Below are 19,018 nucleotides of genomic sequence, written 5' to 3' on the forward strand. Positions count from 1 at the left end.
CTTTCTTCCAGCAGGAAGGGACTGGGTCCCTCTGTGCAGGAGCCATCAGAGTCCCAGCTACTTAGGGGGCTCAAGCGATCCTCCTGCCTCAGCCCCCCAAGTGGCTGGAGCTATAGGCACACACCATCACACCCAGCTAATTTTTGTATTTTTTGTAGAGGCAGTGTCTTGCCATGTTGCCCAGGCTGGTCTCGAACTCCTGAGCTCAAATGATCCTCCTTTCTAGGCCTCCTAAATTCTGGGATTACAGGCATGAGTCACGATGCCCAGCTGATTATTAAATTCTTAATTCATTTATTTATATTTCTTCTCTTTGTATTGAAAACATTTAGTGCATTTGAGCAACTTGCAGGCCTTTGGTCCCTTTTTTTTAGGAACATCAAGTGGTGATTGAATAGTTTTTATGTTCAAGGTAGAAAATTTTGTCAGTGGCTGAAAATGAAAAATGTATATTACAGTATATTACTGTAAACCAATAGAATTTGGAAATTATATGTTCTAATAATTCCTTTTGTCTAGTGTTACTAACAGAATAAACCTTAATAAAGGTTAGATTCCTCATGTGACACTATTCAGATAAATAATTTAAAACTTTCAAAACATTAATTTCAAAATAAAATATCCATGGATGTGTGTGGCCCAGACAGACTTCCTGCAGAGGAGCAATTGAGTCCTTGTCAGCTGAGCTGCCATGTTCAAGAGACCCGCCGAGGAGCAGAGATTGTGCGGACTTAAGTTACATTTTAAAATACTTTGTCAGTTTCTTTAAAACAGAAATGTATTTACTTTAGTGTAAATTCCAATTCTGGAGGCATGTTATAGAAATTTTTAGAGCTGTTTAATTACAGTATATGTTTAAATTGTAAGCACCGAAAAATGCTGACTTACTGGGATCTTTTTCCATGGGTGGCTTTGTTTTTGTGGCTGTACTTTTTTTGTTAAGTATAATGTGTATATATGGAAATTTGGGAAGAATCCAAGAAGTATGGGCCAATGAAAACAAGTTATTAATACAAATAGTACTGTATATGAGAGCACACATTAGGAATGCTGTGCTTTAATTCATAAACATGTTTACAGTGGTCCACATGTGCCAGGAGATGTGGGAATAGCTACCCCTGAAGTCATGTGGAGAAATGGGGTCCTCATCGCACACCATACACAAACATCAGCTCACAAATGGATTAAAGACACTTAAGACCTGAAACCAAAAAAACTCCTAGGAGAAAACACAGGGGAAAGCTCCATGACATCAGTTTCGGCAATGATTTTTTTTTGGACATGACACTAAAAGAACAAGCAACAAAACTAAAAGTAAACAAATGGGATTACATTGAAGTAAAAAGTTTCTGCACAACAAAGGAAACAACCAACAAAATGAAAAACGAACCTGTGAATGGGAGAAAGTATTTGCAAACTGTATATCCAGTAAGGGGTTAATATCCAAATGCATAAGGAACTCATACAACTCAGCGGCAAAAACCAAATAACCCAGTTGAAAAATGGCAAAGAGCCACAGTAGACATTTTTCCAAAGAAGCTCTACAGATGGCCAACAGATGTATGCAGAGGTCTCAGCATCACCCATCACCAGAGAAATGCAGTCACAACAGTGAGCTGTCACTGCATGCCTGTAGAATGGCTGTTAGCAGAAAGGCAAGAGATAACAAGTGTGGGTGAGGATAGGAGAAGAGGGAACCCTTGCACTGTTGGTGGTAACGTAAATTGTACAGCCATTGTGGAAAACAGCATGGAGGTTCCTTGAAAAATTAAATATTGAACTACCATATGATCCACTACTGGGTATATCTCCAGAGGAAATAAAATCAGTCTCTCATAGTTGTGCTCCCATGTTCATGGAAGTGTTAATCACAGTAGCTAAGATATGAAAACCTAAGGGATAAAGGAAATGTGCGGTGTGTGTGTGTGTGTGTGTGTGTGTGTGTTTAGAGAGAGAATGAGAATAGCATATTCTGCCTTAAAGGAACTCCTGCCATTTGCAACAACATGGATGAAGCCAAACATGTGTGGCTTCACTTATATGTGGACTCTAAAAACATTGAATTCATGGATGCAGAGAGTAGATTGGTGCTTACCAGTGCCTGGGGGTAGTGGTGGAGAGATGTTGGACACAGGATACAAACTTCCATTTATAAGATGAATAAGTTCTAGAGACCTGATGTACAGCTTGGTGGTTGTAGTTAATAATGCTACATTTATTGTATGCTTGAAATTTGCTAAGAGAGTAAATCTTAATTTGCTAAGAGAATACATTCTCACCACACACAAAAAAGGCAACTAAGTGGGGTGGTGGAGGTACATGTTAGTTCACTTGATTGTGATAATCATATTACAGTGTATACATATATTAAAATATCATATTGCATACATTAAAAATTTAATATTACCTGTTATATTAATCTCTTCTCATGCTGCTATGAAGAAATACTTGAGACTGGGTAATTTTTAAAGGAAAGGGGTTTAATTGACTCACAGTTTCACATGGCTAGGGAGGCCTCAGGGAACTTACAATCATGATGGAAGGGGAAGCAAACATGTCCTTCTTCATATGGCAGTAGGAGAGAGAAGTGCCAAGCAAAAGGGGGAAAGCCCCTTATAAAACCATCAGCTGTCATGAGAACTCACTCACTATCACCAGGGGGTAACTGCCCCCATGATTCAATTACCTCCCACTGAGTCCCTCCTATGACACATGGAGATTATGGGAACTACAATTCAAGATTAGGTTTGGGTGGCGACATAGCCAAACTGCATCATTCCACCCCTGACCCATCCAAAATCTCACATCCTCACATTTTGAAACACAGTCATGCCCTTCCAACAGTCCCCCAAAGTCTTAACTCATTCTAGCATTAACTCAAAAGTCCAAGTCCAAAGTCTCATCTGAGACAAGGCAAGTCCCTTCTGTCTATGAGCCTGTAAAATCAAAAGCAAGTTATTTACTTCCAAGATACAATGGGAGTACAGGTATTGGGTATATACCCCCATTCCAAATGGGAGAAATTGGCCATAACAAAGGGGCTACAGGTCCCATGCAAGTCCAAAATGCAATAGGGCAGTCATTAAACCAAAATGATCTCCTTTGACTCCCATGTCCCACATCCAGGGCATGCTGATGCAAGAGGTGGGCTCCCATAGCCTTGGGCATCTCTGCCTCTTTGGCTTTGCAGGGTACACCTCCCCTCCCAACTGCTTTCACGGGCTGGCATTGAGTGTCTGCAGCTTTTCCAGGTGCATGGTGCAAGCTGTTGGTGGATCTACCATTTTGAGGTGTGGAGGAGGGTGGCCCTCTTCTCACAGCTCCACTACGCAGTGTCCCAGTGGGGACTCTGTGTGGGGACTCTGACCCCACATTTCCTTTTCACACTGCCCTAGCAGAGGTTCTGCATGAGGGCCCCACCCCTGCAGCAAACTTCTACTTGGACATCCAGGCATTTCCATACATCCTCTGAAATCTAGGCAGAGGTTCCCAAACCTCAATTCTTGACTTCTTTGCCCAATACCACATGTAAGCTGCCAAGGCTTGAGGTTTTCACCCTCTGAAGCAATGGCCTGAGCTCTGCGTTAGCCCCTTTTATCCATGGCTGGAGCTGAAGCAGCTGGGATTCAGGGCACCATGTCCTGAGGTTGCATAGAGCAGGGAGGCCTTGGGTCCAGCCCAGGAAACAATTTTTCCCTCCTAGACCTCCAGGCCTGTGATGAGAGGGGCTGCCCCAAAGGTCTCTGATGTGCCCTGGAGACATTTTCATCATTGTCTTAGTGATTAACATTTGGCTCCTTATTACTTATGCAAATTTATGCAGCAGGCTTGAATTTCTCCCCAGAAAATTTTTTCTTCTTTTCTATCACATCATCAGTCTGCAAATTTTTCAAACTTTTATGTTCTGCTTCCTCTTGAACGCTTTGCTGCTTAGAAATTTCTTCTGTATGATACCCTAAATCATCTCTCTCAAGTTCAAAGTTCCACAGATATCTAGGGCAGGGACAAAGTGCCATCAGTCTCTTTGCCAAAGCATAGCAGGAGTGACCATTACTCCACTTCCCAACAAGTTCCTTATCTCTGTCTGAGACCACCTCAGCCTAGATTTTGTTGTCCATGTCACTGTCAGCATTTTGGTCAAAGCCATTCAACAGATCTCTAGGAAGTTCAAACTTTCACACGTATTTCTGTCTTCTTCTGAGCCCTCCAAATAGTTCCAACCTCTGCCTGTTGCCCAGTTCCAAAGTCACTTGCACATTTTCAGGTATCTTTACGGCAGCACCCTACTTCTGGTACCAATTTACTGTATTAGTCTGTTATCATGCTGCTATGAAGAAATACCTGAGACTGGGTAATTTATAAAGGAAATGGGTTTAATTGACTCACAGTTCCACATGGCTAGGGAGGCCTCAGGGAACTTACAATCATGGCAGAAGGGAAAGCAAACACGTCCTTCTTCACATGGTGGCAGTAGAGAGAAGTGCTGAGCAAAAGAGGGACTAACCCCTTATAAAACGATCAGATCTTGTGAGAACTCACTATCACAAGAACAGCATGAGGGTAACCGTTCCCATGATTCAGTTACCTCCCACTGGGTCCCTCCCACAACACGGGATTACTGGAACTACAAGATGAGATTTTGGTGGGGACACAACCAAACCATATCACCTGGACATCAAACTGCTGTCCTCCTCCAAGTTTTCATACTTCCAGAGAAATTGGTGAAGACTTTTCCTGACAAGATTACTTAATTTGCAAAGAGATCATTTATAATTACCATGAATCTTACTGCTTTTGTTTAATGAATATACCTGGGAGTGAGAGAGCTGTGCACTGTGTAAACTGAGGTCCAGCCACCTGTATGTGAAGGCCAGAGGCTTCCCTGCCAGCACCCGGCACCCCGTTGTACACCACAAAGTTTTATTTGTCAAAAAATAGTCGTAACCTCACCATTCAAGGGCGGTTGACTGCTGTTAGCTTTGGATATTGTTCCTTTGTGGCTAGTTATGTCTTTTCAGTATTTAAGAGTGTATTTTCGCAGATCTTACATTTTAAAGAAAATTTTACATGTTTGTGATTATACCATGAAATCATTTTGCATTATTTTTTCCACTTGCATTGATGACATAACTTCTAAAAGTTCTTGTCAGAGATATAATATCCCTTTTTGAAATGAAGAAAGGAACCACAAGGTGCCCTCTCCTTCCCTGCTCTTCCTGATGCTGAGACAAGCCCTCAGTCACTCTGCCTCCTCCTCAGCTCCACTCCTGAGCACAGGCAAGCCCAGCCATGGCCTGGAAGCGACACTGATGATTAGTAAATCTGTGCTGAGTGCCGACTGGATGCTGTGCTGAGCCACTGTGGTGGGTGTCTTGATTCCTGTGACCACCTTGGGAGATCAACATCATGGGATCCACTGAAAAGTCTTGCTGGCTTGCATTAGTCCTGCTCACAGCACCATTTGTAGGTGACAGTCTTCAGGAGTTCTCCACAGTCGTTTCTGAATCTCAGATCCTGAGGAGACCACCTCAGTTCTCTGCTGCTCTCTCTCACTCCTCCTTGTTTTCTCTGCCCATCCCTCTGTGCTGTGGTCAGTATGATTGTTTTCAGTTTCATCTTCCAGTTCCCAAATTCTCTCTTCAACTGCCTAATCTCTGTTTAGCCTTCCTATTGAATCTTTAACTTCACTTATTGTATTTTCACCGTCAGACATTCCATATGGTTCTTTTTCCGATCTGCACTGTGCTCTTGTTCTGCTTCAGCCTTTGTTTCTCGACAGCTTCACAGATAGTTATTCAACACTCTGCATTAGATTGTTCCCGTGTCTGAGACTCTGCTCATTGTTGTCTCTGCTGATACCCACTCATGCTGGGCTTCTCCTTGGGTTTTTCATAGTGAACTCATATTCGAGTGGGCTCACTATCTGGAACTCCTGAGGGCCCCTGTTGGGCTGTTTTCTTTCTGGAAGGATTTGCATTAATATTTGTGGCTTCCAGGAGTGTTGCACCTAGGACAACACTACTCCCCGAGGGCCATGGCCGAGCTGGATGGAGGATCTCAGGTTGAGGGGACAACCGTGCTGTGGCCGAGGCTTACTGCGGGCTCCCCGGCCCTAGTGGCATTGGCGTTTTCTAACTGCTTCCCCCTCTATTCCTTCCTCGTTTCTTTTCAGGGATTTCCCTTTACTCTTTTTGGAGTAGTGCTATATTAAAAAGCATGTTTGTGTGGGGCATGGAGGCTCACACCTGTAATCCTAGCACTTTGGGAGGTCAAAGTGGGAGGATTGCTTGAGACCAGGAATTCAAGACCAGCCTGGGCAACATAATGAGACCCCGTCGCTACAAAAAATACACAAATTAGCTGAGCATGTTGGTGAACTCCTGGAGCCCAGCTACTTAGGAGGCTGACATGGGAGGATTGCTCAAACCCAGGAGGATTGAGGCTGCAATGAGCCATGATTATGCCACTGTACTCTATCCTGGTGACAGAGCGAGACTGTCAACAAAAAAAAGTATGTGTGTCTTTAAAATAAATTTTAAAATAAATTCTACTGTCTTTAAAATAAATTTTTCCATAAATTTAAAACTGTTTGAAAAGGTAAAGTTTACTTTTAAAACAGCTCTACACTTTACCTGCATCCGTGCACTGTCTTGGAGCCTCCCAGAGGCTCTGGTCTAGCCCTACGTGCCCCCAGCCTGTGCCCATCACAGGAGCAGCGATGGCCCATGCCCACCTTCTTTGGCCTCTCGGTGGGCATCACACGCTCCCTGGCCACCTTCTCCTTCAGTCTGTTTGGCCTCTGGGACACTCCTCTCTGCTGGTTCTCGAGTTTCAGCTAATTTGGGGGACGTAAATGCTGTGTGTATAGAGGTTTTCTAGAGCACTTTGTTCGGCCTGCCAGATTCTGAGAATTGAATTTTACTCATGAGCATGACATGAAGTGAAACACCTCCTTCATATTTATGAAGTTTACATTTTAGGATGTATCTTTCAGATCTTATTGACAGCATTTCTGATTTTGTGTATGGCCTTGTGGATTTTCTTCTCATAATCTCAAAGGTATAGATTGCCTGTGATATTATTTATTTATTTTAAGATGGAGTCTCACTCTCTCACCCAGGCTGGAGTGTAGCAGCACGATCTTGGCTCATTGCAACCTCCGCCTCCCGGGTTCAAGTGATTCTCCTGCCTCAGCCTCCCGAGTAGCTGGGATTATAGGCATCCGCCTCCACGCCTGGCTAATTTTTATATTTTGGTAGAGACAAGGTTTCATCATGTTGACCAGGCTGGTCTCGAACTCCTGACCTTAGGTGATCCACTCACCTCGGCTTCCCAAAGTGCTGGGATTATAGATGTGAGACACTGCGCCCAGCCTGCCTGTGATATTATTTAGATTGCAACGTGATTGTGGATGATTTATTGTGGGCATGGAAGGAATGACAGCCTTCCAAAGTGTGTATGTCAGCACCTGTGACGTGGCTGCCCCACAGCCTCTGATAAAAACCAGTCCCTGCGGCTGAGGGCCAAGGGCCACATGTTGGCTTGAGGGGTGTGTGCTCTTTCCCCTTCCTGGCCAATGAGAGGACAGTGAAGAGGTAGATGCAGACTGCTGTGTGTTTTCACTACTGGGAAGTGGGTCGGGTGGCAGGACCCTCCGAAGCTGGCCCCAGGTGGTCTCACACAGTGCCTGTCAGGGGGCTTACTTTGGGTGCCAGAGGACAGACTCTGCGCGGGAGGAGGATGCGCATAGCTGGTGTAGGTCGCTGGGCCGGGGCTGGCAGTGGACCCCGGATGCCCAGGCTGCGTCGGGGCACGGTTGCCCTTGCTGGCAGGCCGGGAGGCAGGGCTGGGGCCCTGTGCCGAGCTTGGGGTGGTCAGACAGGATGTGCAGAATTCCAGTGGGTGCGCCGCTCATGTTAAAACTCATACAGTGCGTGTCCTGGAGGGCCACGGTAGGGGCAGCAGCTGGAAGCCCTGGCTCCTTTTCCTTGGTCCCTCCCCCTTGGGAGGTTCCTCTGGGCCTCACTTGTTTGGATTTTGGCATGGGGGGTCTTAAAGCCCCAGTGACCTCCACTTCTCGAGAGTGGCCAGGAGGTACCAGGTTGCCCATCATGGCAGCACCTTCTCATTCGCTCTCCGGGCCCTGGCAGCCCTCGCCTTGGCAGAGAGGACAGAAGCGGGTCCTTGCCAGGCCATCTGGGAGGTCCCTGCAGGAAAGGGTTCCTGCCTAGATAGCAGCAGAGTGCCCGCCCAGGGATCAGATCAAATACGGGTTTGTCCAGCCTCTGGAGCTCCATTCTGCTCACCCCCTCTCACTTCCTGGCATCTGTGTCCCCTGGTGAGCCTGCCCCTTCTGATTCCTCTCCCTCCTGGGCTGAGTCCTGGGCTTGTCCCGCACCTGCCTGATGGCTCTGCGCCCTGGGCCCTTCCTGCCAGTGCAGTGCCAGGTCGCCCTGATCAGGGCTCCCGTTGGGGCCGCTGTGGTTTCCTGTTCTTTTTGGCTTCCTCCTGGCTCAGCCGACTGTCTCGAGCTCTCGGCTTCCTCCTGGTCACACTGGCCTTCCGGTACCTCCTGCCACCCCTCCTGCATAACTTGACTTGTTTGTTCTTGTCCCTGGTGCCTTTAAGCCAGCCACCCTGCTCTCCTCCAGCCCCTTCCACTGTTCCAAGCCCCTTCATTGGAGGCGTCTCCCCAACCCTCCTGCTGGTGGCCGCTCTTGCACTGCTTGGGTGGGCGGGCACCAGATCCAGGGCTTGGCTCTGGGCTTGACTCCTCTGCTGCCACCCCCAGTGGTCATTGCACCTTTCTAGGCCCCGTTCCACCCCTGTGGGAGGGCAGTGATGCTGGAGAGCGTGAGGGGTGGCGAGCGTGGCCCTGGGTGGCGTTGTGGCACGTGGGCACTGAGTGGACTGTTGGTGGTTGCCCCTGAGTGTGGCCCTGGGTGGCGTCACGGCATATGGGCACTGAGCGGGCTGTTGGTGGCTGCCCCCGAGTGTGGCCCTGGGTGGCGTCACGGCACGTGGGCACTGAGCAGACTGTTGGTGGCTGTCCCCGAGTGTGGCCCTGGGTGGCGTCACGGCACATGGCCACTGAGTGGACTGTTGGTGGCTGCCCCCGAGTGTGGCCCTGGGTGGCGTCACGGCATGTGGGCACTGAGTGGGCTGTTGGTGGCTGCCCCCAGTGCATGTGTCACTTACAGGGCATGATGCTACTGAAGTTTGTGAAGTTGGTTTCATTGATGCTGTTACTAAGACTGTAATGTCAGACATGTTGGGATCTGTTCTTTTCAAATAAAAAGGATGACTTCCTCTTGTTGGGTGTCACCTAGTCTGGGCGGAGTGGGAGCCGTGACTCTTGACTCATTGGGCCGTCTGGCTTTCCCGGGGCACCTCCACCTGGAGAGTGCCTCTGAGAACCTCCCAGAGTCTGCCCCTTGTGTTCCTCAGATGGACTTTTCGTTTCCTGGAGTTTTGTCATGAGGCTTAATTAACTCATGTCTCTCTCTCTTTTCTTTCAGTCTGCAACTGTGTCTGATGGCGGTAAGTCACAATTTCTGATGTATATATTTTTTATTTTTCATAAAGTTTTCAAATTGTGAAAGTGTATTTGCCATTTGATGCCCTCAGGAAAGACGGGTTGTTTGCCTTTCCCTGTCTCCTTGTGGGCGGGTTCTAGGTGAGTTAATTTTGGGGGCGCTTTCTATGACACCCAGGTGGCCTCGGCGTGTGTTTTGGAAGCTGTTTGTTAAGAGAACTGCCGTGGCCCTGAACACCAGTGTGGTAGAGCGCTATGTGTCTGAGGAGTGCACCCACCCGCCTGCCTGTGTCTGACAAGTTAAAACGTGTTTTTGCTCTTCCCTTGTTGTATAACCAGCTTTTAAACCAGCAAGTTAAGATTTCAAAGTGCTTTCTGAATTTGAGCAATTCAGGAAATTTGGGTGAGACCCAGAATTTTCTCAGGAAAAGTATAATAGACAAATTGAGAGTGTGGGATGAAGAGGAATCAAAAACTTAATTTCTGTGTTTAAAGAATTTTGTGCACAGGGATTCTTTTCACGGACTGATTAAAAAGGAAGTAGGCAGGAATGTCTTATTTCACTGAAGATTTCTCTGATGTCATCCTTATCATTTTGGTTCAATGATTTAAAAAAAACCTCTCCAAAGTAAGGAGAGTTCCTCCAAAATATTCCTCTTTTCTTCTAACACTCATGACAGTCCGCAGGCTCTTGGGTTTCGTCATCACCTCACGCTTTTGTCCCCATTTCTGTCCCTGAGAGCTGGAATAGGTGCACCTGGCATCTCTGTGGGCCAGGGATGGGCTGAGGCACAGGCTGTGCCGCAGAAGCTGCCCAGGGGCCGGTGGGTTTGAGGTGCCACCGTATTTGTGCATTAAAGAGAAACCAAATGTGGTTCTCTCACTTTCTGTGGTCCTGCAGCTGCTGGCCTCAGTCCTCGGCCTCAGAAAGGGCTGCTGTCCCCAGGTAGGCAGACAGAGCTCAGGGCCCTCGCAGGTCAGCCACTCTGTGGGAAGGCCAGGAGGACCACAGGTGGGCAGACAGAGCTCAGAGCCCTCGCGGGCCAGCCGCTCTGTGGGAGGAGGAGCATATCTTGGGTTACACATGCACTGGCACCTGAAGCCAAGACCAGAGGGATCCCGACACTCGTGTGGTTGAGATGTATTTTGTAGAATAAACGGAATTCTATTTCCTATTTTATGTACAATGAAAATCATGTCATTTAATCAGTCTTAAGATGGAGGGAGGATAAACTTCCTTAATGAAAAGAAACAGGACCCAGAACCAAATCCAGGATAAAGTGACCGGTGTTTTGAATGATCTGTTCACACTTTCTCTTTCTGCTGTGTTCTCACTTCTCCTTTCTGGCAGAAGACATTCATTTCTTGCAGGCAATTTATACATGAAAGATTTACCTAATATGTTTAGTTTCACCATATGTAATAAGTTTTATTTGCCTCCAAAAGATTGCTTCTGTCAGCAATAGATGCAGGAACCTCAGAGTTGTATTATGTGTCCATTTTATAGTTGTTTTAAAACCTGCACCTCCCAAGGGTGGGAAGTCTCTAGCTCCTCGCCATGCTGGCTCTATGTGTCCCTCTGAGGAAGTGTGTCCTGGCGTCTCGCCGCACTAGCTCTATGTGTCCCTCTGAGGAAGTGTGTCCTGGCCACGTGGAGATCCCCTGGCGCTAGGGCTTTCCACCCCCTACTCCTCCTTCTCTTCCCAGTGTCAGACCCTGGGGCCGCTGGGACAGGCCCATCCCTCCATGGAGAGCCCCAGACACAGAGGAGGAGACGGGAGGGAGGAGACAGTCATCAGCACACCCTGAATTTCAGGAACCGCAGTGGGCAGGCTGGATGTGTTTATTTAGTTCCTTTTTGTGTTTTTGTTATTTTTCCATCTTCAGTTTCTTTGCTTATAAGAGTAAAAAGAACCAGTTATCTTGTTTAATGTGCACATGAACTCTAGATCGGTGTCACATTCTGCCATGTAGGGCACTGAGGCAGAGTGAGGAGATCCAGCAGCTCACAGTAGACTGCAGGTGAGGTGGCCAGACTCAGGCCCTGGCTGAGAGGCCCCTCCACCCTGGCTCCCACCCACCCCCCAGCTCTGGGCCTCCACACACCCAGCCCCATGGTCCTGGAGAGTCCCCGCTCCAGCCCTGGACCCTCCAGCGCCTGCAGCTCCTGCCGCCCCTTCTGGTGTCTCAGGCAGAAAGAGTCCCCCTCCCCCACCCCCTGCCCTCCACGGCAGTGACAGGAGCCTGGGGGGTCCCAGGGAAACTCTGGCTGTGTTTCCACACACAGATCTTTTCACAGGCCGTGGTCAGTGGGAGACTCAGTGCACTGAGGTGGGCCTGGGAACTCCAGCACCCCAGTGTTTCTATGGGAAAAATGCTCCCCGAGTTCCGAGGAGGGACTGAGGAGTTGGCTTGGGGAGCAACCTGCTCAGCTGGGCTGTCTCTGCCTGGTCATCCTGTCTAGTTTTGGTGATTAATAGATCACTCACTTAGAAATATTTTGTGTTCAACGAGCCATGCCAGTGAGAGAGTTCGTGTTCATGCCACGGTTTCATTCTGTGACGCGTATCGTTCTTTTACAGCTTCGGCTCTCGCTGGAGAGTTTTAGTTTTGTGGCTTGGTTTTAAGGAAGTTGGACTATGCTATTTTGGCAATCTTTGTCAAGTTGGAGTGTGTTTTTTCACTTTTTCAGAAGAAAGGGGCTGATAGCGGCCACCCGTTCCTAGCCAAAGAGTGCCCTCGGGAAAAAGGGTTACGGCTGGTCTCTGGGGGGCACGGCAGGGCTGTGGGTGGGGGCAGGGAGCAGATTCCAGCTGGAGAGAAGGAAGCACATTCTAGCGTTATAGAGAAGCTTAGCAGGAGAATGGTCTGCCTTGTGGGAAGTTATTCAGACAGAAGTGTGAGGTCGAGCTGGAGGGCGATGGGGCGTTGTGAAGAAATGAGAAAAGGAAGACTCCCGGTTGCTCCTGGAAAAAGGAACCTCTCACCTCTCCTGGTCTGGCTCCACACGGAGCCGGAGCCATGGCCTCACAGAAGCCCGTTCTTGTGCCTTCCTTCGTTGGTCAAGCTCAGTGTCAAGAGGCCTGCCAGGATCCCCCCACCCACTGCAGCCTCCAGAGGTGGATGTTCCCGCTGTGACCACTTCACCTTCTGAAGTCGGGCTGTGGAGACTATCGGGGAGCTCCCAGAGCACCCACCTCCTCCTGTGCACAGCGTCTGTGCCAGCAGGAAAGCCGGGGAATTGTGCGGCTCTGGCTTTGGGGGATGGTGGCAGGTCCACATGACACCCCACATACATGACCCCGGTGCTCCAGCTGCTTCGCAAACACTCCGTTCTCACCAGCCTCACCCTGGGCACCCCCGACACGTACCAGTCCCGGTCCTCCATCCCCATGTCCTCATCATGCCTTGTGCCTCAGCTCTGCCCTGACCCCATTCTGTCCACTCAGCTGCCACCTACTCGTCCTCCATGCAGACCTCAGTCTTGGCCCTGTCTCTGCAGCCATCCTCCCGCTCCCTTCTCCTGAACACTCCTTCTCCTGTGCGGTTGCCCCCACAGCAGCAGCAGTGATCTGCCCGGCCCCTGCACTGGACCCCTCCACCAGCTCAGAGCCCCTGTCCCCCCAACCATCCTGCGTCCCACCCTGGTCTCCAATGGTGCCTCAGGCACATGCGGTTTCCCTCTTCCCGTCCTGACCACCTGCCCCCATCCTGAGTGATGGCCACTGTCAATTTCCTGCCCGTGCTAGGGGCAGCTTCCATCATTTTAATTATTCATCTGTGTTGGTGCTTTTGTCCCCCAAGATGGTGTGACCTCCACGTGGCAGGTCAGAGTTGTCCCGGCACCCGGCACAGCGGCTGGCACGAGAACTGTCTGTTGAGTGAATGATCGGGTGTTCAGCAGACATCAGCCAGAGCGTCAGGGCGAGGCTTGGGCGGGGACAGTGGCTTTCAGTGATTTTCCTTTTAGTCGTGAAGCCTTCTCAAAAAGCACACACACAAACTGAGTAGAAACAGCTCAGAAGCAGAAACTCCTGTGTGACTGGTGTTGGGGGGTGGACCCACTGCCGCCGCCTCCTCCTGGGCTGCTCTGCGCGCCCGCCAGGCTCTTCCAGTGCCTTCACCCGCCGCACGGGCCTTTGGAGCTCAGACCTGGCCATGGCCGAAGATTCCGGCTCCACCTGCAGCTCCACAGCTGACAGGCCAATCTCTTGGGGCAAGTCACTTTCTTTCTCCTAGTCTTGTGTCTTCATCTCACCGGTCCTTGTTAGGGAACAGGCACTGAGGCCTGGGGAGCTGTCACAAACGGCTGCCTGATGGTGGAGGGTTACTGTAATTGCCAGATTAACTTGGGGGACTTTAAACTGCATTCCTCTTTAAAATATAGAGTATAATTGTTGATATTTTTGGCAAATGCCAAAATTTATATTCTATGCAATTTTGAAAGAGAAAGGGAAAAGCTTGAGAGTAGTACCATCAGTACTTACATAGAATTAGTTGATAAATTTACATTTTCCTCATCAGAAAAACAGTGCAGTCTAATTGCACATTTTCCAAAAATGTTTGCTCAATAGCAGAAACAGAATGTTAATTTGTAATGCAGTATTGTGGGAGCGGTTGTTTTAACCAGAACCCTTTACTTGATTTAATATGTCACATTCTTTTGGTTTGCTTTTGGAGTTCAAAATGATGCTCAGAATCACACAGTGTATTTATAGGGTGTGGAATACCGTATTAGTATTTGTAAACAGGAGTCAGACTGGAGATTTTCAGTTTTGGCAGTGTGGAGACTTGATTTCTGCCAGGATGCCTTCCGATGTACTTGTTTCTTTCCAATTCTACAAGATATTTAGAGAGTGTTTATTACTAATTTTTAATATTGTGAAATTATTTTTTCAAGCAAACAAATTCAAAGGTAATAAAGCCACTAACCGCATACCTATCTTCCAGAGTTAACGTGTGCTAGCCGGGGGGCCTGTGCCTGAGAATTGACTCAGGGCTGGGGCGACCACAGAAGCCCTTGGTGCCTCTGCGGCTGCATCCCCTCCCCAGAGGCCATACTTGGAGGCAGGCGCCACCGCTTCCCACTCCAAGGGAGTTTCTTAGTTAGATTCTTGGGGAAAAGGTAAAACAAACCAAGAACTCCTCTCATGCAACCTTAGGCGTGAGAAGCAGTGTCCGCCCTGTTTGGTGGTCTGGAGGCCACGTCAGAGAGGGCTGCCTGGGGTGTTTGGGGGCATCAGAGAGCATTGCTTGGCGTGTTTGGGAGCTTCAGAGAGGGCTGCCTGGGGTGTTTGGGGGCATCAGAGAGGGCTGCCTGGGGTGTTTGGGGGCATCAGAGAGGGCTGCCTGGGGTGTTTGGGAGCTTCAGAGAGGGCTGCCTGGGGTGTTTAGGGGCGTCAGAGAGGATTGCCTGGCGTGTTTGGGAGCTTCAGAGAGGGCTGCCTGGGGTGTTTGGGGGCATCAGAGAGGGCTGCCTGGGGTGTTTGGGGGCATCAGAGAGGGCTGCCTGGGGTGTTTGGGAGCTTCAGAGAGGGCTGCCTGGGGTGTTTGGGGGCGTCAGAGAGGGCTGCCTGGCATGTTTGGGGGCATCAGGGCTGCCTGGGGTGTTTGGGGGCTGCATCAGAGAGGGCTGCCTGGTGTGTTTGGGGGCATCAGAGAGGGCTGCCAGGGGTGTTTGGGGGCTGCATCAGAGAGGGCTGCTTGGAGTGTTTGGGGGCATCAGAGAGGGCTGCCTGGGGTGTTTGGGGGCATTAGAGAGGGCTGCCTGGCGTGTTTGGGGGCATCAGAGAGGGCTGCCTGGGGTGTTTGGGGGCCACGTCAGAGAGGGCTGCCTGGCGTGTTTGGTGGCATCAGAGAGGGCTGCCTGGCGTGTTTGGGGGCCGCATCAGAGAGGGCTGCGTGGGGTGTTTGGGGGCATCAGAGAGGGCTGCCTGGCGTGTTTGGGGGCTTCCTCAGAGAGGGCTGCCTGGGGTGTTTCGGGGCATCAGAGAGGGCTGCCTGGGGTGTTTGGGGGCCGCGTCAGAGAGGGCTGCCTGGGGTGTTTGGGGGCAGCATCAGAGAGGGCTGCCTGGGGTGTTTGGGGGCCGCGTCAGAGAGGGCTGCCTGGGGTGTTTGGGGGCAGCATCAGAGAGGGCTGCCTGGCGTGTTTGGGGGCTTCCTCAGAGAGGGCTGCCTGGGGTGTTTCGGGGCATCAGAAAGGGCTGCCTGGGGTGTTTGGGGGCCGCGTCAGAGAGGGCTGCCTGGGGTGTTTGGGGGCAGCATCAGAGAGGGCTGCCTGGGGTGTTTGGTGGCATCAGAGAGGGCTGCCTGGGGTGTTTGGGGGTGTCAGAGAGGGCTGCCTGGGGTGTTTGGGGTCTGCATCAGAGAGGGTTGTCTGGGGTGTTTGGGGGCTGCATCAGAGAGGGCTGCCTGGGGTGTTTGGGGACATCAGAGAGGGCTGCCTGGGTGCTCCAGGGGGCTGCTCCTGCTCAGTTTCTCGGTCTGGGAGGATGTTCACCTGCGAAACTTCACCAAGCCATATTCTCACAATCTGTGCACTTTTCTGTGTATCTTAATAGTTTACTAAAATAATTAATATTATTTTAAATTTCTGGAACTTTTAACCTAAGGACTTTCAAAATGGTCTGAAAATGTTAAGAGATTTGCTCTCAGGAGAATATGCATGAAGTTTGCAGAAAGAAAGCATTATGTAGATTGGATTGAAAATCGGATTGGCCAAAATGATTTAAGGAAAAGGTCTAGAAGTAGATCCTGAGTGTGGGGAGAGCTCAAGGGCTTTTCTCAGGGACAGGACCTGTGCAGTTTTATGCAGTTGAGGAAGAGCCTTCCCCTACCGCCAGGCTAGATAGACTATGGGAAGCAATCCCCTCTGGGCATACCACCTAACGGAAAGCTTTTAAGACTTTCTCCTTATTGTTGGTTTTCAGCAATTTGATTATGATGAGTCTCAGGTTGGTTTTTCTGTGTCTCTTGTGTTTGGGATTTGTTGGGGTTCAGGTTTTTTTTGATTGCTTCCCACTTTTGAGACTCTAATTATGCAAGCATGTTAGGCCACCTGGTTTTCCCTTCGGCTCATGGAGGCCGTTTCATGTTCAGGCTTCTGTGTCCCCTGCATGCTTGCCATTCATTGTTTCTCTGGCTCTGTCCTGCAGTTCACTGATCTGTCACTCTAGTATCAGATATGCAGCTCATTCCCTCCTGTGATGGAACTCCTACCAATAAGCCCGTCATCTCAGAGACTGTGTTTTCATCTTTAGCAGTTCCTTCTGTTTTTTTTCATTTCTTTCTACTGATTCTCTTCACGCTTTCCTTTAAAACCCTAAAAATGTTGGCTGGGTGCGGTGGCTCACGCCTGTAATCCCAGCACTTTGGGAGGCTGAGGCGGGCAGATAAGCTGAGGTCAGGAGTTCCAGACCACCCCGGCCAACATGGTGAAACCCCGTGTCTAATAAAAATACAAAAATAGTTGGGCATGGTGGCAGATGCCTGTAATCCCAGCTACTCGGGAGGCTGAGGCAGGAGAATCTCTTGAACTCAGGAGGCAGAGGTTGCAGTGAGCTGAGATCGTGCCACTGCACTCCAGCCTGGGGGCAGAGTGAGACTCTGTCTCAAAAAAAAACAAAAAACAAAAAACAAACAAGCAAAAAACCCAAAAATGTTTGTATATTTATAAGACATGTAAAGCCCTTAGATGCCAGTGCTATCATCTCTGTCTTTCTGGGTCCGTTTATTGACTGATTTTTCTCCTGGTTATGGGTTACATTTTTCTGAGTATTCATTTGTCTGGCGGTCCTTGACTGAGTGCTGAATTTTGTTGTCTTCCTTTAAAAAATACAGAGGTTTGTAAAGCTACATTTGGGTACTCCTCTAAAAGCTGGGGATTCACCCAGAACTGGCCAGAACTCGGGAACCCCCTGACCCTGTGTGAGTTCTGGCAGCTGTTGCGGCACAGCCCCCGGCTGATCTTTGCCTGCCTCATGGGGTCTTGGCTGTGCACGCACAGCTTAGAACTCAGCCACAGATGGAGGCTCCTGTGAGGTCCCTGGGCACTTTCCCTGCTAGGTCTCTCCTGCACCTGCAGTTCCAGCCACCCTGGCCTTCCCTGATTCTGATCTGTCTCCTCAGTTCTGGACGGTGGTTCTACCCGGGCCCCACCTTGTGCTGTGGTTCATGGAGTGCTTCTGGGCAGGCAGCTCTGGGTGGTCACAGGGCTCACCTCATTAATTTTTTCATCAGGAATTACACCCCTTCTGGTGACTGTGGTCCAATTTTGGGAACTGTTGCTTCACATATTTTGCTTTTCTTTTTTCTGTCTTTTCCCTCATGTTCTGATGCTGTGCGTATTTTGTCTACTATTCTACTGTCTGGCAGGAGGGGAAGGCCTGTCCCAGGTGCTCTGCCACGGCAGATAGAGTTCTGTGATATAATTTTTTTCACCTTACTTGTGGGATGTGGTCTGTAAAGTTCAGAACAAAACTCAGGTCATGACGGCACCTTGTACAAAGAGCTTCACTGATTTCCCAAAAGCTGCCTCACAACCCAGAAAGGGCAGGTTCTCCTCTCCCCAGGCCCGTCCCTGGAGCATCTGAGGCCAGCACCATGCTGGGTCTATGGGGAAATGGCTGGAATCTGGGGAGGAAGGTGTCCAGCCCAGGTTGGACTTGGCCTGGCTGGCTCCCCAGGTGAGGTGCAGAGACCAAGCCTGTGCCCAGCCCCCGGAGCACCTGCGACTGACCCTTCCTGCTGGCATCTCTCTGAATGTGGTGCCCTTCCACAGCATTTCATCTGTCTGCTCCTTCAGCACATCTTTTTTTTTTTTTTTGAGACGGAGTCTCGCTCTGTCGCCCAGGCTGGAGTACAGTGGCGCAATCTTGACTCACTACAACGTCTGCCTCTTGGGTTTAAGTGATTCTTGTGCGTCAGTCTCTCAAGTAGCTGGGATTGCAGATGTACACCACCATGCCTGGCTAATTTTTGTATTTTTAGTAGAGATGGTGTTTCGCCATGTTGCCCAGGCTGGTCTCGAACTCCTGACCTCAGGTGATAGACCCACCTTGGCATCCCAAAGCGCTGGGATTACAGGCGTAAGCCACCATGCTCAGCCGAATATGTGAAATGTAAATAACAAATCTAGAAAGGAATGTAGGTAACAAATATCTAATGAGAATACTCTATTAGGAGTTGCATTTTATATTAAATGATACTGATGTAGAAAGATGGCTCTGTTCTGCTCACATTTCCTGACACTAAACACTTCATATGCATTTTTGTTGCAATTGTTTTTCAAGTAATGAAAACTTTTTATTGAAGAATAGCTTACACGCTGAAAAGTACATACACGATCAATAAGCAATTTGAGAGATTTTCACAGAATGAACACGTGTGTTATTAGCACTCGGACCAAGAGACAGAACATTACCAGCAGCCCAAGTGCCCCTGCAGGCCCTCAGTCACCAACCCTGGAAGGGACCTCTCACCCGA

At 49.3% G+C, this 19,018-nt stretch overlaps 1 protein-coding gene across 4 annotated transcripts in view; it reads left to right on the forward strand.

The window, feature by feature from the left end:
• The window catches only part of RGS12 (regulator of G protein signaling 12), a 148,313-nt gene that overhangs the window by 83,657 nt on the left and 45,638 nt on the right, over positions 1 to 19,018 (forward strand). For all 4 annotated transcript variants that reach the window (XR_008502063.2, XM_054484919.2, XM_054484920.2 and 1 more), the window contains exon 4: positions 9,519 to 9,540. Coding sequence is in view for 3 of the 4 variants with exons in the window: in XM_054484919.2 (XP_054340894.1) it covers positions 9,519 to 9,540 (22 nt within the window). In the remaining variant the exon portion in view is untranslated. The remainder of the gene's footprint in view (positions 1 to 9,518; positions 9,541 to 19,018) is intronic.

This window comes from Pongo pygmaeus, chromosome 3 (assembly GCF_028885625.2).
Source record: "Pongo pygmaeus isolate AG05252 chromosome 3, NHGRI_mPonPyg2-v2.0_pri, whole genome shotgun sequence".
Taxonomy (NCBI): domain Eukaryota; kingdom Metazoa; phylum Chordata; class Mammalia; order Primates; family Hominidae; genus Pongo; species Pongo pygmaeus.